Source organism: Abramis brama (genome assembly GCF_963993115.1).
Source record: "Abramis brama genome assembly, chromosome: 16".
NCBI lineage: Eukaryota > Metazoa > Chordata > Actinopteri > Cypriniformes > Leuciscidae > Abramis > Abramis brama.
The window spans coordinates 25440683-25462174 of NC_139978.1; the positions used below are offsets into that span (position 1 = coordinate 25440683).

Here is a 21492-nt window from a genome sequence, read left to right on the forward strand (position 1 = left end):
CAAACGTTCCTAGCAGGCGAATAGCACTGCTGAATTCAGTGACCCTGATGAGCCTGCGTTATCTGTTTGGAGCGCTTGTTATCTGGGAATAACTTCCCGCTGGATGGCGTGATTGACCAATCAGAATCAAGTATTCCACAGAGCCGTGTAATAAGACCTTTTAACGGATCTGAGTATATGGAATATCAGTAACCGCTGGATCAAAGCAACTCCTAACTGACCCCCGAGCTGGATATTTTTACCTCAAAAGTGTCCATCAGATGACTCTGCGTGCTCCTTGGACAGAATCTGGGGCAGAGTCATCTATTTTCTCTCTGTCATACTCCTCTACTGCTATCTGCCAAGCGTTATACTACTTTGTCATTACTGTTCATGTCCAATCAAATGTGATGTCAATCAAATCTCCATAGAGACATAATAAGCTTCAACACAAGTTCATTGAATTAATTTTGACTTACCAATTCTGATTGAGTTTCAGCCTAGTGTTTAGTTCCAGTAATGGCAAAGTACTACTGTTCATAATGTTAATTCATCCAAAAAAAATTTTTTAAAACAATATCCTATAAATCCTTTATAAATAAATTTTATTATTTGATGTTGCATGAGTAAAATGTTGAATATGCTGGTATTGGAAAAAAATTCTGCATTTATTTGATAGAAAATTCAGTAGAAAACAGTAATACTGTGTTTAAATCATTTTAACTGTATAAACAATTTGAATGTATTTTAAAATGTAATTTATTCCTGTGATGGCAAAGCTGATTTTTTTTTCACATGATCCTTCAGAAAATTATTCTAATATGCTGATTTGCTGCTTAGGAAACATTTATTATTATTATTATCAATGTTGAAAACAGTTGCTTAATATTTTTGTGGAAACCACGATTTAGTACCATGCAAAAGTTGGATGCAAAAAAAGGATGCATTAAATTGATCAAAAGTAACAGTTAAGACATGTTATAAATCTATATTCTATAATATTCTATTCTTTTAAACTCTTTTAATCAAAGAATCCTAAACAGAATGTATCAGTTTCCACAAACATATTAAGCAGCAAAACATTGATTTTCAACATTTATAATAAGAACCATTATTAATAATTGAGCACCAATAATAACTGAGAACCAAATCAGCACAAATGTGATTTCTGAAGGATCACGTGACACTGAAGACTAGAGTAATGATGCTGAAGATTCAGCTTTAGCCATCACATGAATAAATGAGATATTAAAATAGATTCAAATAGAAAACAGTTGTTTTACAGTATTTAATAAAATCAATGCAGCCTTAGTGAGTATGAGGCATTACAAAATCTTTTTACCAATAATCTATTTATACACACACACACAATCCAAGCCATGGCAGAGTGCATTGATCCTACCAGATTTACCTCTGTTTGCTATGTATTAAATGTGAAAGGATGGCTTTACTGGTATATCCATACCCTCAGTGTGCAAAGTATATGGCTACGCAAACAACTCTTTGGGCACCAGCTGATATGGACTCAGAGGATTCATTGGTGCACAGAGCACATTAATTTATATCTCTTCTGATAGCTCCTATACCAACAGAAGCTCATGTTTGGACTAACATGATATATGGCATTTCAGCACATTAATGCCTCGTCACGCTAAATAAACGATCCCTGCTTGACCTCAATAAGTCACAGTGTATGTAAAACATCCAGTTAGCTTCAGGAACTCTCTGTGGCAGTTTATGTGTCCCTGGTGTCCATATTGCTGTCACGCATAGTTAGCAATTACACTGTCCAATTACATTTCTAAACTATCTGAGACTTGTAATTAGCATGTAAGCTAAAGTTCCCCTGTCTGCGCACTCTGATGTGGTGTTATGGGGAACTCGAGCACAAATCATTATCACAGGCAAAAAAACATTGACCTGAAAGAAACTTAAAGACTGAGGACAAATGTTTCACTTATTCAATTAATCAAACCATAGGGCTGACTGAAAAAATCCTAGGAATATAAAATGAAAAATAAAATCTTAAAAATAGAAAACAAAATAGAAAACTGCTACCTTAAAAAAGAGCAAAGATTTTTAGTTAGGCAAGTTTATTTTATTTTTCTGAATCTCTAACCGTCTGTTTCATTGAATCATTTCTTAATCGTTTGCATAGTCAATAAAAAAAAAAAAGTTTTCTGAAGAAGTTAAATATTGATGTAGTCAATATAAGGATTAAATAAGTGTAAATTTAGTGAAAAATAGTAAGGAAAACATCTTTTTTCTGTGTGTTTCAGTTTTTGCATTACATATTTTGAATTTATTTAACAATAATAGCTTTCTAAATAAATAAATAAATATCACCCAGCATTTTCAGACATAATAAATAAAAATACGGAGATGTATTTGTCAAATATTGTCAAAAACCTGAAAAATAATGAGATTAAATGTTTCTATAGAAAGAAACATTTCTGGCAGAGGCAGAAAGTGGATGATGTGTGGGCATCTAAAAGTGTGGGTGGGCTGGAATAATTCACATCTTTTCTTTTTGGAAGAAAAAAAATCTGCATGGCACTATAAAGGCCCATGACTTAAAGGTGAAGTATGCAAGAAAAAGGTATGACACACGTATGACACGTGGAACGAGCTGCAGTTGTTGTTGTTAAATAAAATTTCTAAAATTCTCCTAACCACTAATTGCCTGTGAAGTGGAGCAGAAAAACGTTCCATCAGTCCTCACTTCATACTCTCATTCACAGACACTTTATTTTGCGGGAAGGGCCATTTTTACTGTTTGATAAATATATAATATTTTGATAATAACAATTTGATATAATATAAGCAGCACGGCATAACTGTTCATATATATATATATATATAAAGTCATCTCTTTAAAACAACGAAAAGAAGCAATGTAAGAGAATATTATCAAATACTTTATATACAGAAAAGGACTTTGATAGTATGCAAGAGGGAAACTCTGTATATTTGCATGTCAAAAAAAATCTAAAATTCCTTTCAATTGAAACAAAATGTTTGCATGTAAACATAGCCAGTGTTGCCTACTTAACTGCTTACTTGTGACACATAGCAACACAGCTAAAAGTATTCCTCATATGATGGACCTTATTATTGTCTATTGTCTTTTAATATAGTCTTCTTGTTGAGACATGCCTTCTCAAGCCCACGTACGAGCTGTGTTTGTGATATTTGAGTTGAGGGTCAGGCGTGACACATGGAAATTCCGCTAGGTTCCACTAGTGTCGCAGAAACTAAATACTTCACTTTTAAGCACTAAAGCTCCGACTCTAATTGCACAATTGCTAACGGTCTGCACGTGAAAATGAAAACAAAAACAAAGCAGGAGAGAGATGTTGATATTGTCATAATCCTAATTAGCTGTTAGTTCTCTTTCAAAAGACAAAAGTGCCAAGTTGTAACGGCGTCCTGTCATCTTTGTCTCGACGTGTTTCTTTCTTAAATGCATCACAGATGGACATTTTTGTAATAACATAAAAGGGACGCTGCATGTTGGAATCCATATGGCACGTAACTGAAGAGATTATATAGCTTATACTTAATATTAGAATACAGTTCTAATGCATGATAAAACAAATCACATTTAAAATAATTATTGAAGAATTGTTAAACGTTAGAAAATTACATTGTAAAAAAACAAACAACAGGGTGAGGCAAGCTGATAGATCCCACCCATAGATCCACCCCTGAACCAGTCATAAGTGAAACTGAAAAACTCAGTGCGAGTAGATTAAATATTATTCAAATTCAAGCAAGGGCCAGCGATGTATAATGAATGAACAGAAGTCTGTGAGCCATTACAGCTAGCTGCCACCTCTGCTACTAGCAGATTCACAAGAACAGATTAGTGGAAAATTATGACATAATTTGATCGTAATAAATGTAATGGTTTTCTTTCCTCTTGAGTGGATGAATAATGGACGGATGCCACTAGCATCTCCTCCAGTACAACTGTTTGGCTGAATCGTGAAATGTCATATTTCTGCATTCTGTTTACTCCCATTAAATCCAAAATGCCAAGACAATGCTAAGATCAGATCCAACAAATACTACAGTGAACGCCAAACAGCAACCTGACGAATGATCCAAATTGTAATCCAATAATTAGGCTGAATGGCAGAATGAAACCTTTGAGCGGATTAAATTGGTTGAAATGGAGATCAACCCTCAAATAAATAAATAAAAATAAGTGAAACTGTGCACAAAAAAAAAGATATTAGAATTTCTTCAGCATCTACACACATTTTGTTATTTAATGGTAAAGAATATATATTTTTCAGATGTAATTTTTCAGATTGTTAAACAGATGTTCAGGTGAAAATGAACGTTGATGCCCCCACTTAGTCATTTATGAACAAATAATCCAGTAAAGACATTTTTTCCAATGACAACAAGCCAACGTAAACTGGTTTAAACTGCCTCGAAAGTAAATAGGAACCCGCTTGCTATCCTTTTCTTCATGGGCGTTAACAGACTGTGTCCAACGCTGGATGACTTATATGTGTGTGTGTGTGTGTGTGTGTGTGTGTGTGTGTGTGTGTTATAGTAGGTCAAGTAAGTACAGTCAAGTGGCTCTTTAACACAGTAAACAACAACAGAAATGTGCAGGCACACACACACACAACCTAACTCTCTATCTGTGTCTAATACAGAACATGGCTTGGAGGAGAGGATCAGCTGTTATTACGGATGAAAAGATCTGCATTGCATTTGTACTGCAGGGATCTTCCAAACTAAAAGTTTGCAGATAAAAGAGCCAGAACAGCCACCGGCATTTACAGACCCATTACTAAAATCCCTCAGCATAACTGTGTACATGGCCCACAGTCTCAATAAAACATGTGCACATACATTCAAGCTTAAAAAAAAAAACATACACTTCTGCATTACTAAATGTTTCCTTTCTTGCTCTCATGCCGAACCTAGACATCCTGGATATGTGGAAAAATCCTCAGAGTCCTTTTAACCTCATATGAAAGTGTTTACCGTTCATTTTCAAGATTGTGTGTGGAAAAAGGAGGAGAGGGAGAGAGACATGGCCCTGGAGGGCTAGCAAGCCACTGCTGGTCTTGTGCCATGACGGATAAATGTGAGGCTTTATAGAGGTGGTATTGATTGAACAAAGGCACTACATGAAACGTGTGTGTGTGCGGTTCAGGTGTGCCCCCTCTGCCCTGTTAGACAGGCCATGCTGAAGGGTACAGGGCACTCGGCTGCCATGGTGACTCAACATTGAACTCTAAAAAATAAAGGTTCCAAACAAAGGGGTGCTGCAGCGACCATTTTCGGTTTCCCAAAAAACCTGTCAATGAATAGAAATAATCTTTTTTTTTTTTTAAACAAAATAATCTGAAGAACTTTTTTCCACTACAAAGAACCTTTTGTCCAATGGAAAGGATCCACAGATGTTAACGTTTCTTCATGGAATTATAGACGTCAATAAATAACCTTTATTTTTAAGAGTGTGCACGTCTCGAGAGTCTGTATGTTAATTACCTCTGCTTTATAACGTATGCGTTCAATCTGACGGGATGCTATATAATATTTTGCTTGACTCCGATCAAGGCTTTGAAGAAACTCTATGAATGTGCATATGCTAATTTCCCTTGTGAAATGGCAAAAGTTACATAACCAGTATGTGTCGAGCTCTACTTTTTAAACACGGTGTCTCAATTTTATTTATGCCTTTGAAGTAGTCAAAACCTTGAGTGACTATTCCTGAGTGGAATCGTAAAATTTGTCTGGCCTTTAAAAACTCTACTGATTAAAATAACTTCAGCTTTACTGACTTTTGCGCCATTAGCTGTGGTATGGAGAGTTGTTTCTGGCTTATTGAACCATTGAAGACGTTGTTACATAATAGTTCAAGCGGGGGTGGGCGCAATCAAATCGTCCTGCCATTATATCAAACCATCAAGAGTGCCAAATGAAGAGCAGAAGCACTCCTCGCACTAAACAGGCATGCATTACTGTGTGCGAGCGAGCGAGTGAGCTTACATCCAGGAAGAAAAAAAATTACAGAAGTGGCATGCTATTACACGCTACAGTGTCCATGGTAATGCAATAGTTGTGTGCTGCCATACAAGACATTGACGGCTGTACAGCGTGCACTTAAAGAGCCCCGTCTGACAGGGAGAAGAAGAACGTAAAAATATGATCAAATTGAGTCGTTTAAACATTTCAAAAAAATTAAATCTACCCACCGGCTCGTGTCGAAGCAAAAAAACAAGCTAATCCTTTCCAGTGACAGAGCCCGTAATGAACCAGCTGCTGCTCAGGTCAGTACACGGGCTGATATTCCCAACATTCCCACGTCACTCTTTACTCCCATAAAGGCTTCCAGGTCAGTTAACTGAACACTGAGAGCCTTTCGCCAGGTTGTCTTAATATGAGAACATCACCGTAATTCCTCAAGGTGCACTGGAGAATCAAGGCTCTCGGTAGAAAGCCAGAACCGTGAGAGGATGCATAACCTTGATGTGAAGATATTAAAGCAGTTGATGGAGCAATTAAAAGATGCAGCTAATAATCTTCATCAAGGCTGTTCAGCTTACTCGGGATAGTGAGGAATTTTATAAACCGCAAAAGAGAGAGATTCCCCGCTGTCTCATAACTTTGGCAGCTGATCAACCTCAGACCTTGATGGTGTGCAACAAAGCATGCCTTAATATTGCCACTGTGTATTGTAAAATTAATTTAAAAAAAATATGTGGATATATATAATGCATGGGGAGGCTACATTTGTTGTATTTCATTGTGTTTTTTTAGCAGATCACCCAGATCTAAAGTAAAAAAAAAAAATCCTCTGGTTTACCGGAAATTTCATACCTAATTTTCTCCATATGTAACACTCTGCTAAACTCTAAACTTTCTTCTTTGCTACTGTCATACCATACTGAACTGTTAATAATTATTGATCCTTTAAATTAACAAAACGCAGAGAAAAGCCGCTAAAAACCAAGATACTTGAGTTTCTGTACACTTTCTGTCTCTGAACATAAAACAACAACGGGTTTGCACAAATGTTTGAGTAAGCCCAACTAACCATTCTGGATTGTGTTGGAAGACCAGTCTGGACAGTATGACATTGCTCTACAAAGTAAGAACTCATCTAAACAGAACATGCAGCAGAAGTGCACCTTCTGGAGAAACGGTGAATGCAAGATGTTGCATTCATCAGGTAGAGAATGAACACTGATGCTCACCTGGCTCCATCATCATTCCCACCTTAAACATGCTCTCCACATGCCTCTGGAACAGCTGCTAAACAGATGTAATGGCAAGGACAGCAGTCAAATTCTGCCACTTTGAATAACTGAACTTTTAACTGTGCCATTTTCATCATCTTTGGAATGGGGTTCCTAAGTGCTAGGAAACTATTTAGACTTGAGTAATGAACATTTCAATGAAAAGTGCTTCCTTTTTGTGGGTCTTATATTCATGGGCTGCTGTAATTCACGAGCATAGTGCATTACTTAACATTTGGCTGACTTTTTGTCCATGCAGAATGTATAATAAAGATGTGTTGCATGCATGTCTGATTTAATCCTACTCTTGCCATATAAGTTCTAAGAACTCCTGTAAACCATAAATAAACCCCTGGCCATTACAGCTCTTATGATTCTGACTCAACTTGACTTTTCACTGGGAAATTGCACACCATTTGAACCCTATGATCAAAATGTCACACAAACAGTGAGAGATGTGATTCATAAAATTGCATAAATGTCTTTACCACACAGAAAATGTTGTTCTGGCATGGTATACTGTGGTATGTGAGGGTGTGTTTAGCTGATACTCGACCTAATTTGCGCGCGTCAAGTCTTTGGTATTGAATGGCGGTTATTTGGCGGCCCCTAGCGAGAGCTGTGTGAATAACTTCAACTCGATTGCAATCTTGTTAATTACGAGCCCTCTAGTTATTCATAAAAACCAGCATCACTTAAAAGGTTTCCAAAGAAATAATAACAAAGCAAAGCTGTGAGGTTTAAGTAAGACATCACATTAAAAACAAGTTGAGTGAAAACAGCATGACGCGCATCAACTTGCCACAAAACTCTTCACAGATGACAGGATTTTGGCAATGGGCGTTTATTGCATTCAGCCTTTAGCTGAGAGATCTCAAAAGGGATATTTATTACCTGCGTGTGACACACCGTTTCAGCCACATTTTTCCAGACAACAATTCCGAATCAGTCCTTCTGGTATTCGTCCATTTATGCGTTCCAACAAACGTCGACGCTCAAGCGTAATGGTCAGCTTAAGTTAGACACCTTACTCCAAATGTTATGGATGCTAGCATTCTAATGTTATATCCGAGAAACAGAACGCTTGAAATAGCTCCACGTCTCTCCAGAGCGCACCAAACGAGGACTGTGCGAAATATTCACCAAAAAAAACAAACAAACAAAAAACAAGGACGCGTCTTGTCCCCTTTTTAGTTGCTCGCTGTTTTCTCCTCAGAAGTGCGCACGGACGTGCAGAGCGACCCAGCGACAGCGTGGGCAGCTGGACGGTTCAGTTGCTTCTCAACAGTCGCCTTCTTTTACATTCGCAAGTTCATCTAGATTATACTCCACTGGAGAAAAAAAGTCAAGAAGCGATGGGAACCAGGCGGCAAGGTGACGGCGTCAACATCGCCCGTGCGCTGCGCTCGCGGTCACCGCGCACTTTTTCTACATTGTCATTATGAGACCGAGCGCAGGCAAAAAACGACAAGACAAAACATTGAGATTTCCGTGGCGCAAAAGCATGTCATTCATCGGCTGTAGAAGATCTTCGATAGTTCGCGCAATCTTCCAAGAGCCCAAATAAATTGGTGATGCGGGGGGGAAAAAAACAAGAGTGAGGAATGAACACCACTTCACGGACGCGCGTGATGAGTAGAGCGCGTGAAAGCAACGCTCGTCATTTGGTAGATAGACAGATAGTGTTATCACCACTGCGCGCGCTATCCACCCTCACTCCATCTCTCTCTCTCTCTCTCTCTCTCTCTCTCTCTCTCTCTCTCACATACTCTCTCTCCTTTCCTCCTCCTCTGACTAACAACCTGCCAGTCCTGCTTTAGCTGACAAACCTGTGACGTCATTTTAAAGTAAAATATGTAACATTTTAGACATCCTTCCCCTTTTTTGAGTTCATCCGAACTCAATTCTATCACAATCTTTGCTTGCAGAGATAAATCAGTCTGCATATGGGCTATGAAAAGCTCAACCAGTAATGTACTAGTTTCTGCTAAGGGGGAGATCAGTTTCTCATCCCAAGGTTAATACAGTGTCAGGTGGGTTTACTGAAGCAACAGAGCCATATACTGAAAATTACATGAGAGTGTAATGCTACATTTTTCTTCCTTGTGAAACATAGAAACTCTTTTTTGTTGTTAAGATGATTGATCTTCCACTCCATATAAGAAGAAGAAGAAGAAGAAAGAGACAGCGGTGGCGTTAAATAATCTTGAATTCCTGTTTCTTTCACAGGCTTTAGCCGGCTGAAAATGAATGAAAACTCTGTAGACTGTCGGGCAACAGCAGGAAAGCTCATTAAGCTGGTGCGTTTGAGAGAATGGTTTTGTGAAAACAACCCTGATGAAGAAAATACACTCTTGCTGTTATGTTATGAAATGTCACGTTTTGCCTTCATTGTGGACCAAAATATCCACACAAGGATAGTTAAACCTATCACACATTTTGTGGTGACCAGCTAATGACCCCCACGAGGAAACGGCTTAACAAACACAATAAATAATGCCTTCATAAAAATCTAAAAATACAAAAAGGTTTGTGCAAGGATTACGTCTAGGGGTAAGGAAAAGAAAATGTAATTAGCTCACTATAAAAACAAAGGAAAGACATGAACATAATAGCAGGCTTATATGTATACCACTTTCTACAGCAGATAAGCAGAGTTTAAAAGATGAATTTTTTAAATGCAAGGCATACAAGGTTTACAACGTCTGTGATCATCTAGGAAAGCTGCTTTAAATTGTGCCAGTATAAATCGGGTGTTTGTGGAAATAGAAAATGAAGAGATAAATAAGCAGCATTAAAGAGCAGTGCAGCATATCAAATCCAGCCTTAACAGCAAATGTTCAGCAGATTCCATCAGCTCTGCATTTTATCGCCATTACAATCTTGGAAATGCATTTTGGAGAAACTTTATATTTTAGCATATGTAAGAGATCATTTACACTATCTTAAAGGAATAGTTCACTTAAACATGAAAATGCTGTCATCATTTACTCACCCTCAAGTCGTTTCAAACCTGCATGAATTTCTTTCTTCTGCTGAACACAAAACAAGATATCTTCTTAAAAGATATTTAAGAAGATATTCGGTAACCAAACTGAAATGTTTTCATACTATGGAAATCAATGGGGTACATCAACTGGCTTGTTACAGACATTCTTCAAAATATCTTCCTTTGTATTCAGCAGAAGAAATCAATTCATAAAGGTTTGAAACACTTGAGGGTGAGTAAATGATTTTTCATTTTTAAGTGAACTATTCCTTTAAACCTGATTTAATGGGAGAAAAAAAGGATACATACTTTGTCAATGCATTTAACCTCTATGTAAATATATTATATCAGTTTTGTGTTCAATCCACACTGAAAAAGATGGAAGAAAAAAAATCAAACAAATTGAGAATCTTCATTCTGTGGGTATAGAAGACCTACAGTCATTTCACTTCCTGTAAAACACGAAATCCTAGCAGAAACCTCAGTCCTTAGAAAAGAGTTGAGCAGTTTTGCTGAGTGAGTTATTCATAACGTTCTGCATGTATCAGGCTGGGTATTTACTAACACAGGATTACTGTGTAATCCTTACACTGATGATTTAAGCCTCCAATGTACAGAGCCCGAAATGCTGACTCAAAAAAGCATTTCGACAACGACATCGACCACAGCAATTCCAGGTTCAATAACAATTTGGGCACGTTGCTAACCTGCAATAATTCGATAACTCTGATTAGTTAAACTTGTCAAGAAACTGGGGTCTTATCTGTCTTGTTTTAATTGAGCCATTACTTCAGCTTCAGACAACTGTATTATCATATGCAAATAAAGTGAAGTTCACAGCGTATTGTCTTTGGTAATTAGCCGAATCTTACTGCATTAATTTAGCTGCTTCTAATTTGAAAGGCTAAGGGGTCAAGACCAAGAGTTATTGTGAGTTAGTGTATATTGTCAAGGAGGCCAAAGGTGAAGGCGTGGACAAGAGAATTCTTTGTCATGAATTTAAAGCAGACGTTATGCTAATGAATAAAAGTTTATTGGATTCTTAAAGGGGTCATCGGATGCCAATTTTTCACAAGTTGGTAAGATTCTTAAAAGTCCTAGTGTAAAGTTTGTAACATACTTTGGTTAAACTTCCTCAATGGTTGTGTAAAACAACACCCCTTTTACCTCCTCAAAAACAGCTCTGTTCACAGCGACCCGTTTCGGTGCATGTCTCTTTAAATGATAATGAACAACTACTATTTTTCATTGTATGGTAATTGTGTCCACACACTGCAAAGACACATTTATATGCAATTTTGCATCCGATGACCCCTTTAAAACTTTCATTTTAAACCTATACAGATACAGTCTTGAAGCAGCTGCAGGATTTTTCAGCTTTAGATGTTTTATGATGATTAGATTTTTCGAAACAGACCAAGAAAGAGATTGCAGATATTGAATCACTGTTCACCACACTGTCCATGGGAGCCCAATGTGATTTACACAAGACAGACACGTTGTTGGGATCAACATCCTATCCATCAAATCCCTAACCTTAGTCGGACCGCCCACAGTACATCCACTGACAGCCTGATACATAATCACAGGCAAGTCAATCCGATTCTATGCTTCTATGCAATTTCTGACATTTGGGGTGCACTATAGTCCATCTGGAAATAAAGTTGTGTTTAGAAGGTACAGGGTTGATGCAGTGAGTGTCCTGTTGTTCATGTGGGCTAGACAGAATTAGCCTGCAGGCGTTTCTAGGCCAGAATAATCTGCAAGGATGTTTCTTAATTGTGTAAAGCGTGTTAAAAACCAAACATGCCATTCAACTTATTCAACATTATGTATTTATGTTTATATTTATGTTCAACAGTGGTTTATGGACCATTCACTGTGACCATAAACCCAATATGTTATGGTGATGCGGAGGAGATGAACCCAAATGAAGACAGTATGTAATATACACAGTTTATTGATACAACTAGACAGAATAAACAGGAAAACAAAACCCACAAGGGGGCAAAACAAGACAGGATAGACTAATTTGGACTGTCAAGACTAGACTAAGACTCAGACAAAAAACTAACAGCTAAGACAGGATCAAACTCTTCTTTCTAGACAAGACTTTCAACAGGTTACTCACAGATTGTTTCACACTATGAATGACAATGAACCAGCACAGGACAGCAAACACAAGGGGATTAAATAGGGAGAAACTAATGAGGGAAACAGGTGACAAGGGTAAAGCAATGATGACTAAACGAGGATAACAAGGGGGCGGGACGAGGAACGAGACAACACAAGCACATGGCCCAAACAAAAGGCCATGTGCTTGCACACAAAACATGGGTCTGTCATGATCCTGCCTCAAGAATTAAAGAATGACAAGGACTAGATGGCAGAATCATGACACAATACTTCAACCAGAGCCATAAATTCAACAAACAAGAAACAATATATTTTAAAATTCAGTTTTTGAACAAAGTCTCTTATGCTCGTCAAGGCTGCATTTACCTATTTAATTAAAAATGTAATTAAAAATACAGTAAAACAGTATCATTGTGAAATATTATTACAACTATTTTCTTTTAAAGATTTTATATTTAAAGATTTAATATGCATTTTCAGCAGCCGTTGCTCCAGTCGTGAGTGTCGCATGATCCATCAGAAAGCAAAAGAAGCAACTCTGAGACACACATAACCTACACGCATATAGCCAAAATCAATACTATTACAATAATTATTCATAAAGGCTGCGATTCAATTGAAAAAAATATGTATATTTAATATATAACCAGCAGGGCATATATTTTCTTCAACTGAATCGCAGCCTTAGTGAATTCACAATAACACTATGCTATAGTAGTTTTTAAATGGCTTTACTAGCCTATATCGTGCAGCCTTAGAAAACGGTATAATAATGCGGTTCATGGATTCTCGTCCGTGGAATGCGCCACTTCCTATTTTGCTGTTTACTCCACACGGCAGACTCGAATTTAAATTGAGGAATCGTGACAGCCCTAAACTTTTAAACTTTTTTTATTTACTGACCCCAAACTTTTAAAAGGTAGTGTATATTTGTAATAAAAATAATAATAATTTTATGAATTTTACAAGGCATACAGACAGTTATCATATGGAAACTATATATGGAATATTTAGTTAATAGATTTGATGCTCATTCAGTTTATACTTTGTCCACATCTGGATAAATACATACACATTTTTACTAGTCACCTGACCATACGGTTTAAGCTTCAGTTTTGACTAGTAGTGCATAGTTAGCATGTGTCAGACCTCCGTTCCCCAAGTCACTTCATTAATGAGATACTCACTAGCAATCAATACATCAAGACATGTTTATATTTTGAGGAGTTAATCAATGCTCTATATTTAGAACTGTAAAACTACATAATGATTTATTGATCCTTCTGCTGAACCCGCAACACAGTAAATTATAAGTGGAACACCTTGAAACCAATATAATATTTGGCCAGGGTCAAATCAATAATCAGTTACAAGATGACAATATGTTTTTGACTAACTTTTTTTATGACTAATTTTTTTTGACAGTTTTTAACAGTTGTTTTACTCTTACAAGAGAACAGTGGGGCTTGTATATTTCAAGGAATGCTCTGCATTATGTGCTCAATATTCACAATATTCAGAGCTGTAATAACCCCTTAAAAGGTGTAATAATTGCAAATCACTTTGAACACAACATGAGACACAAATAGCTGCCACAACAAGACAGTGACCATGACAACCGGACTGAAGAGAGGACATCTCCTCTATCTGATAGTGAAACGTTGGAGATGAGAGAAACAAAAGGGCCTATTTGAGCACAATGAGCAGTGAGACCAAGATAGTTAACAGAGCAATAAGCACCTAAAAGGGCTCTTTGAAGTTTTGGTTTGATAGATTGGTCACTAAAAAGTTGCAAAATGTTCGCAATGATGATGCTGGACATATTAGACTCAAAGAGATCCCTTGTGAAAAAAAGAAGTACACTTTAGCTTACATTTAAAAAGAGTAGTTATCATAGAAAAAACACTTAATCAAATAATCAAACATAAAAATAATTAAACACAAATACTTAAGTGAAACTGAATGTAATGTTTTCAGACACTTAAGAGCATGTTATTTACAATTAAATGGAAATGTAGTTTAAATTTACATTAAAAACAATTAGTTGATTTTAAGAGTGCTTTTTTGATCCACTTTAGTATATGTATTTTTCATAATTGCTTCTACTGTCTTTGAAATATGGTTAAAGTGTCCTGTTGAATGTACTGACAATAATTATTTATGGTGAATTATATTAAACGTTGTCATTTCTATTGAAACTTGTACAGTATGTCATGCATTTAACTGTAATTACACATTTGTAATAATGAATTTGCAATTAAGTACATTTAAAATGTATGAACTTAACATGTATTTACATATATTTTTAAAATGACAGACTACAGTTGAAATCATAATCAAGTACTTTACATGTGTAGTCAACATATTAAAATCAGTGTGCTTCTTTAAAAGATTAAGATTAAAGCAATGCTTTAATGCTTTAATTTTAAGTGTGTTATAGTCATGAACCTTTACTCTCTTTAAGTACACTTAAGTGGCCTTATATTTCATTAAACTAAAATAGAATTAAGTGCACTTCTTTTTTTTAAAAGTGAGAATTCACACAAACACTTAAATTCAGTCATTATTCACTCACTCTTACATCATTCCAAACCTATATGGCGTTCTTTCTTCTGTGGAACAGATATTTTAAAGAATTATTAACTCTTTTGTCGTGAAGGTCCAATACAACATCCGTATGGACCAATTTTTATTTATTTTTATTTTTTACAAATTTGGGATTTTTCAAAATATCTTTTGTGTTCCACTAAACTTAAAGAAAGAAAGTCAACGACATGAGAGTAAGTAAATAATGCTATAATTTTTTATTTTATTTTAAGTGAATCCCTTTAATAGGTCTATAACCTTTCAGAAACACTTTTTTTCAACAGCCACAATTCCTTGAATTTAAAACCGGTGACTCAAACATGAAAAAATATCAGTATGCACTCCAGTAGAGCAGTCTTGAGTAGCTACTTGGGCAACAGATGGTATTATTTAGTATACATCAGAGAATCCATTTTCTATCAGGTGTTTAATACAGAATGTATTGTGAAGAATATGTATGTTATTCTCTGTGAAGAATACTGTAACGGTCACCAGCTGGAGTGCCCTTGAGAACCACCAGAGGGCACTCCACACCAGACTCTCCTATTATCACTCACAAACTACATTTCCCATAACTCACTGCCCGGACTCATCACTTATCACTGATCACATTCACCTGTACCTATTCACTGATTGCATTCACCTGTGTCTCATCATCCTGTTAGTCTGTCTATTTATACCATGTTCATTCATTCACTCACCGCGAAGTCTTGTTAAGTGTTACACTGCATTTCTGAGCGTTTCCCTGGTTTTCTTGTTTCTTGGTTTTTGATATCTTGCCCTGTTCCCTGGATTACTCTCTTGCCTCTGGTCCCTGGATTACTCTCTTGCCTCTGGTCCCTGCTTGTTTTGTTTGTTTTGTTTGTTTCTTTGTTTTGACTACCTGCCTGTGTATGACCCTAGCCTGTTCTTTGGATTACTCTGTTTATTAAAAGCTGCATTTGGATCCCAACCTTCAAGTCTCGGAGCAGTCCGTAACAGAAGACTTCGCCGCACCCAGATCCAGCAGCAATGACCACCATGAATCCAGCGGCACAGATTATGTGTCTCCGTCAGGGAGACCGGCCCATAGAGGAGTACGTGAGAGACTTTATTGAGCTGGCACCTTTGGCATTTTTCGATGAAGTATGCCTAATGATATTTTTCCGTGGAGGACTATCCGAGCCGATCAGCTCCCTTATGCCACTTCATCACCCTGGCTGGAATCTTCAAAAGTATATAATCCAGGCTCTTTTACTGGCTGAGTCACTTCACGTCAGTCCTGCCGAGCCTGAGCTTCGCCACGTCAGTCCAGCCGAGCCTGCACTTCACGCCAGTCCAGCCGAGCCCGCACTTCACGCCAAATCTGCCAAAGCCAAGGCAGTATGCGTCATGCCCGCCGCCCCTGAGACTGAGAGCGTCATGCCCGCCGCCCCTGAGACTGAGAGCGTCATGCCCGCCGCACCTGAGACAGCAAGCGACATGCCCGCCAAGCTAGAGCCCTCTTCACCGCTGGTCTCGTCCAGCACAGAGCCCTCTTCACCGCTGGTCCCGTCCAGCACAGAGCCCTCTTCGCCGCTGGTCCCGTCCAGCACAGAGCCCTCTTCACCGCTGGTCCCGTCCAGCACAGAGCCCTCTTCACCGCTGGTCCCGTCCAGCACAGAGCCCTCTTCACCGCTGGTCTCGTCCAGCACAGAGCATTCACCGCTGGTCCCGTCCAGCTCAGAGCCCTCTTCGCCGCTGGTCCTGCCCAGCTCAGAGCCCTCTTCGCCGCTGGTTCCGTCCAGTTCAGAGCCCTCTTCATCGCTGGTCCTGTCCAGCTCAAAGTCCTCTTCGCCGCTGGTCCTACCCAGCTCAAAGCCCTCGCTGACGCTGGTCCCATCAAGCTCAGAGCGCGCTGATCCGGATCCCGAGACTGAGCTTCACGTCACTTCTGCCGATCCCGAGACTGAGCTTCACGTCACTTCTGCCGATCCAGAGACTGAGCTTCACGTCACTTCTGCCGATCCCGAGACTGAGCTTCACGTCACTTCTGCCGATCCAGAGACTGAGCTTCACGTCACGTCAGCCGATCCAGAGACTGAGCTTCACGTCACGTCCGCCCGTCAAGAGTCTCGTCCCTCCGAGACTGAATCTGTTCCTGAGCCTGAATCTGTTCCTCTTTCTACGCCTGTGTCTTCGGACAAGATGGCCGAATCCACGCCTGTGTCTTCGGACAAGATGGCCGACTCCACGCCTGTGTCTTCGGACAAGATGGCCGACTCCACGCCTGTGTCTTCGGACAAGATGGCCGAAACCACGCCTGTGTCTTCGGACAAGATGGCCGAAACCACGCCTGTGTCTTTGGACAAGATGGCCACCGCCGAGCCAGTGTCTCAGGACAAGATGGTCTCCGCCGAGCCAGTGTCTTCGGACAAGATGGCCACCGCTGAGCCGGTGCCTGTGTCTGTTCCTGAGCCTGTGTCTGTTCCTGTTCCTGTCCCTGTGTCTGTTCCTGTTCCTGAACCGGTGTCTGTTCCTGTGCCATGGTCGCCTGAAGGGTCGTCTCCACCCTGGTCGCCTGCACAGCCTGCTCCGCCCTGGTCACCTGCACAGCCTGATCCGCCCTGGTTGCCTGCACAGCCTGATCCGCCCTGGTCGCCTGCACAGCCTGCTCCGCCCTGGTCGCCTGCACTGCCTGTTCCTGAACCGGTGTCTGTTCCTGTGCCATGGTCGCCTGAAGGGTCGTCTCCACCCTGGTCGCCTGCACAGCCTGCTCCGCCCTGGTCACCTGCACAGCCTGATCCGCCCTGGTCGCCTGCACAGCCTGATCCGCCCTGGTCGCCTGCACTGCCTAATCCGCCCTGGCCGCCTGCACAGTCTGCTCCGCCCTGGCCGCCTGCACAGTCTGCTCCGCCCTGGCCGCCTGCACAGCCTGATCCGCCCTGGCCGCCTGCACAGCCTGATCCGCCCTGGTCGCCTGCACAGTCTGCTCCGCCCTGGCCGCCTGCACAGCCTGATCCGCCCTGGTCGCCTGCAGAGCCTGCTCCGCCCCGGCCTTCCGCCCTGCCGGAGTCTTCAGGTCCTCTTCCGCTGCACGGGCCTGGCCCGCCATCCCGCCCCCAGGTCCGCCTCCGCTCCACCTCCCTCCTGGAGAATTTTATGAGCGTCTGGAATCCGCTCCTTAAAGGGGGGGCTATGTAACGGTCACCAGCTGGAGTGCCCTTGAGAACCACCAGAGGGCACTCCACACCAGACTCTCCTATTATCACTCACAAACTACATTTCCCATAACTCACTGCCCGGACTCATCACTTATCACTGATCACATTCACCTGTACCTATTCACTGATTGCATTCACCTGTGTCTCATCATCCTGTTAGTCTGTCTATTTATACCATGTTCATTCATTCACTCACCGCGAAGTCTTGTTAAGTGTTACACTGCATTTCTGAGCGTTTCCCTGGTTTTCTTGTTTCTTGGTTTTTGATATCTTGCCCTGTTCCCTGGATTACTCTCTTGCCTCTGGTCCCTGGATTACTCTCTTGCCTCTGGTCCCTGCTTGTTTTGTTTGTTTTGTTTGTTTCTTTGTTTTGACTACCTGCCTGTGTATGACCCTAGCCTGTTCTTTGGATTACTCTGTTTATTAAAAGCTGCATTTGGATCCCAACCTTCAAGTCTCGGAGCAGTCCGTAACAAATACAGAGTGACAAGATTTGTTTGAAATGTTTGAGAGTCTCAGCTGCTTCAGAAAGCTCATTTTACATCAGTCATTCTGCAACTAGTGAGGCTTTCAGTTCAACAGCCACTTGTCTTACAAACCTCTTAAGAGTAATAGGCCAGCAATAAGCCCCACCATGGGCCTTACCCTCCAGGCAAAATAACCCAGAGCATTCAACTGGTATTTGATGCACAGAGCTCTCGTTCAGGCAGTAAGAGACTTCTATAAGAGGATGATGGGAAGAATCACAGGTGATAGACAGTGCATGAGAGGGACAAAGAATAAAACAGAACTGGGACAGAGTAAGCGAGATAGAGGAGCCAAAAGAGGAGGTGTGAGTCCTGGCTGTGTGCATTAATTCTCTGCTCATCTATACTCTGTAGGGCAAGACATGACGTATTACCACTCCCCCCCCGACACACACTGCCATCTAGAGATGCACACTTTGGTATGCACATGCACAGTGTAGATGAATATTGACTTTTAAATATTTGCATTTCTATCAGCACACATCAGGTCAGGTGTATGTTTGATGTACACTTGGATCTGAGAACTCATAAACATGCAGACGCTGATATGGACACATATAATGGACCACCTTCTGCCGTTTTTTAAGTGGGGATCTTCACCCAGGCAATTTCAATAATCTCATCTCCAGGCTGTGGAGGCGGACCTAAGATTTGCCCGACATCTGATGTTGTCTTTGATTAAGATTCCTGACAAGACCTCTGGAGTCTAGAGTGTAGCACAGTTCTCACCTGGGAAGGGTCTGAATGCTGAAGTGTAGAAAAAGTCATTGCTATGGAAACAGGCATAATACTGAAAGCGTAGAAATGCATTTGAAAAAAGAAAAAACAGAAGGAAGCAGATTACAGGGTACGGTCGGGTCAGCAAAGTCTTTGGGGGGAAAAAATATGAGCAGACCAAGAGCTATTCTGCCTGACTTGAATGGTATCACTAACTGGCTGTGATCAATGCGCATAGGTGACACTTACTATGCCTAGTTACCATGGTTATTTTAGTTAACCATAAAGATTCCTGTACTAAACTGAAATAAAGTAAAATATAACAAAAACAAACTTCATTCATGACAACTCTCTGAGGGTTTGGCATGATGGACAGGACTTGACATTAACTTTTTTGCTCACCAGCCACTGTGGCTAATGGTTTTCTAAAGTTACAAGCCACTCAGCATTTTCACTGGCCACAATTTTGACATTAATACCATGGGGGGAAACTGCCATGTGGATATTTTTAATATTATCTCATAATTTGTCAGTAGGTATATTATGCTGCTGTCACTTTAAGACCGAATGCACTGATCAATTATACTGTTACACACAAGTTTTCTTTGTCAAATGTTTATGTTTTTTTTAAAACATAGGCCTAACTGAATGTGTTTACTTGAATACTTACCAAGATCAGCCTTTTGACATTATTTTGTGTAGCGAAAAAGAAATGGGTGTGAGCACAAAATCTGCGGGAATGAGTAAAATTATGCACAATACGTGCAAACCCACGCAGAAATTCAAGCCCTGTAACACCAACAATATTCATCCGGATCAGATTAAATGAGTTAGTGAGAGGGGAGGCGCTGTCGGAGAGATAAGAGAGCAAGAAAGAGCATCTGGTATCGTGTATCTATTATGTGGAAAATGAGTATTGGAAGCGTTTAAGATATTTCAGTATCGATATGTAGCCACTTGAAATTTCAAGATTTTTCAAAATGGCCGATGGCCGACACCTTAGTGGAGCAGTTAAGTGATATAGTGGTCTATTTGCTGATACAAGCATGAAAATTGGCATGAGCAGTCTCTGATGGTCACTAGACAATAAGCCACCCACAGCTACTTGAAATTTCAAGATGGCGGCCATTTTTCAAGATGGCCACCACCAGTGGAGCAATTAGGCTTAAGAAATCATTTACTTGGTGATACAAGAATGAAAATTGCCATGAGCTGTCTCAAAGGGTCATTTTACAAGAAACCGCCCACAGCAACATAAAATTTCAAGATGGCGGCAATTTTTCAGGATTACTGCCGCCCGCCATGTGGATCTTTAAATGATACATTTTCTCATAGAAATGTATTGGGTTCCTCAAAAGACTCTGTCAAGAGAGGTAGTTTGACTGTGTTTTGTCTGACTCCTCACCCATGACCTGTCCAGTTTGGTAAAGCCTATCAGGAGTTGCCTCCCACCGGCATAGCTCTCAGGGTTCATTGAGGTACATAAGCTCCCTTACCACGACAAGGTAACAAGTGACCCACAGAGACTGCTCATGCCAATTTTCATGCTTGTATCACCAAATAAACCACTATATCACTTAACTGCTCCACTAATGTGTCGGCCATCTTGAAAAATGGCCGCCATCTTGAAATTTCAAGTGGCTCGGACAATTTTCTTGTCAGGTGACCCATGGAGACTGCTCATGGCAATTTTCACGCTTGTATCATAAACTGAACGATTCTGCCAAACATAAGCACTTAGCCGCTCCACTATTTGAATAAATTCCCATCACATGAATATTTTTTTAAAAATATATCAAAATGGCAAACAGTTATTTTAAATTGTAATATTATTTCACAATAGTACTGATTTTACTATATTTTGGATCAAATAAATATAGCTTCTTTCAAAACCATAAAACAAAAACTTTTGAACAGTATATATATTTATTTATTTAAATGAATAGCTGTTTATTTTGTCATGTCAGCATGTAGCTGATGCATCCATTTCATAATGCTCATGAAGAGGTTTTCTGAAAGTCTTTGAAAGCAGCTGAAAGCAGACCCCATTAAAACACTCAGAAAATGCAAGTGTACTGTACATGAACAGGTGCAGGTTGCTGTTGTTT

At 39.8% G+C, this 21492-nt stretch overlaps 1 protein-coding gene across 1 annotated transcript in view; it reads right to left on the reverse strand.

The window, feature by feature from the left end:
* The window catches only part of ajap1 (adherens junctions associated protein 1), a 53821-nt gene extending 44861 nt beyond the window's left edge, over window positions 1-8960 (reverse strand). The window contains exon 1 of the mRNA XM_084138501.1: window positions 8142-8960. Coding sequence (XP_083994627.1) covers window positions 8142-8170 — 29 coding nt within the window. The 5' untranslated portion in view covers window positions 8171-8960. The remainder of the gene's footprint in view (window positions 1-8141) is intronic.
* Between the last annotated feature and the right edge of the window lie 12532 nt (window positions 8961-21492).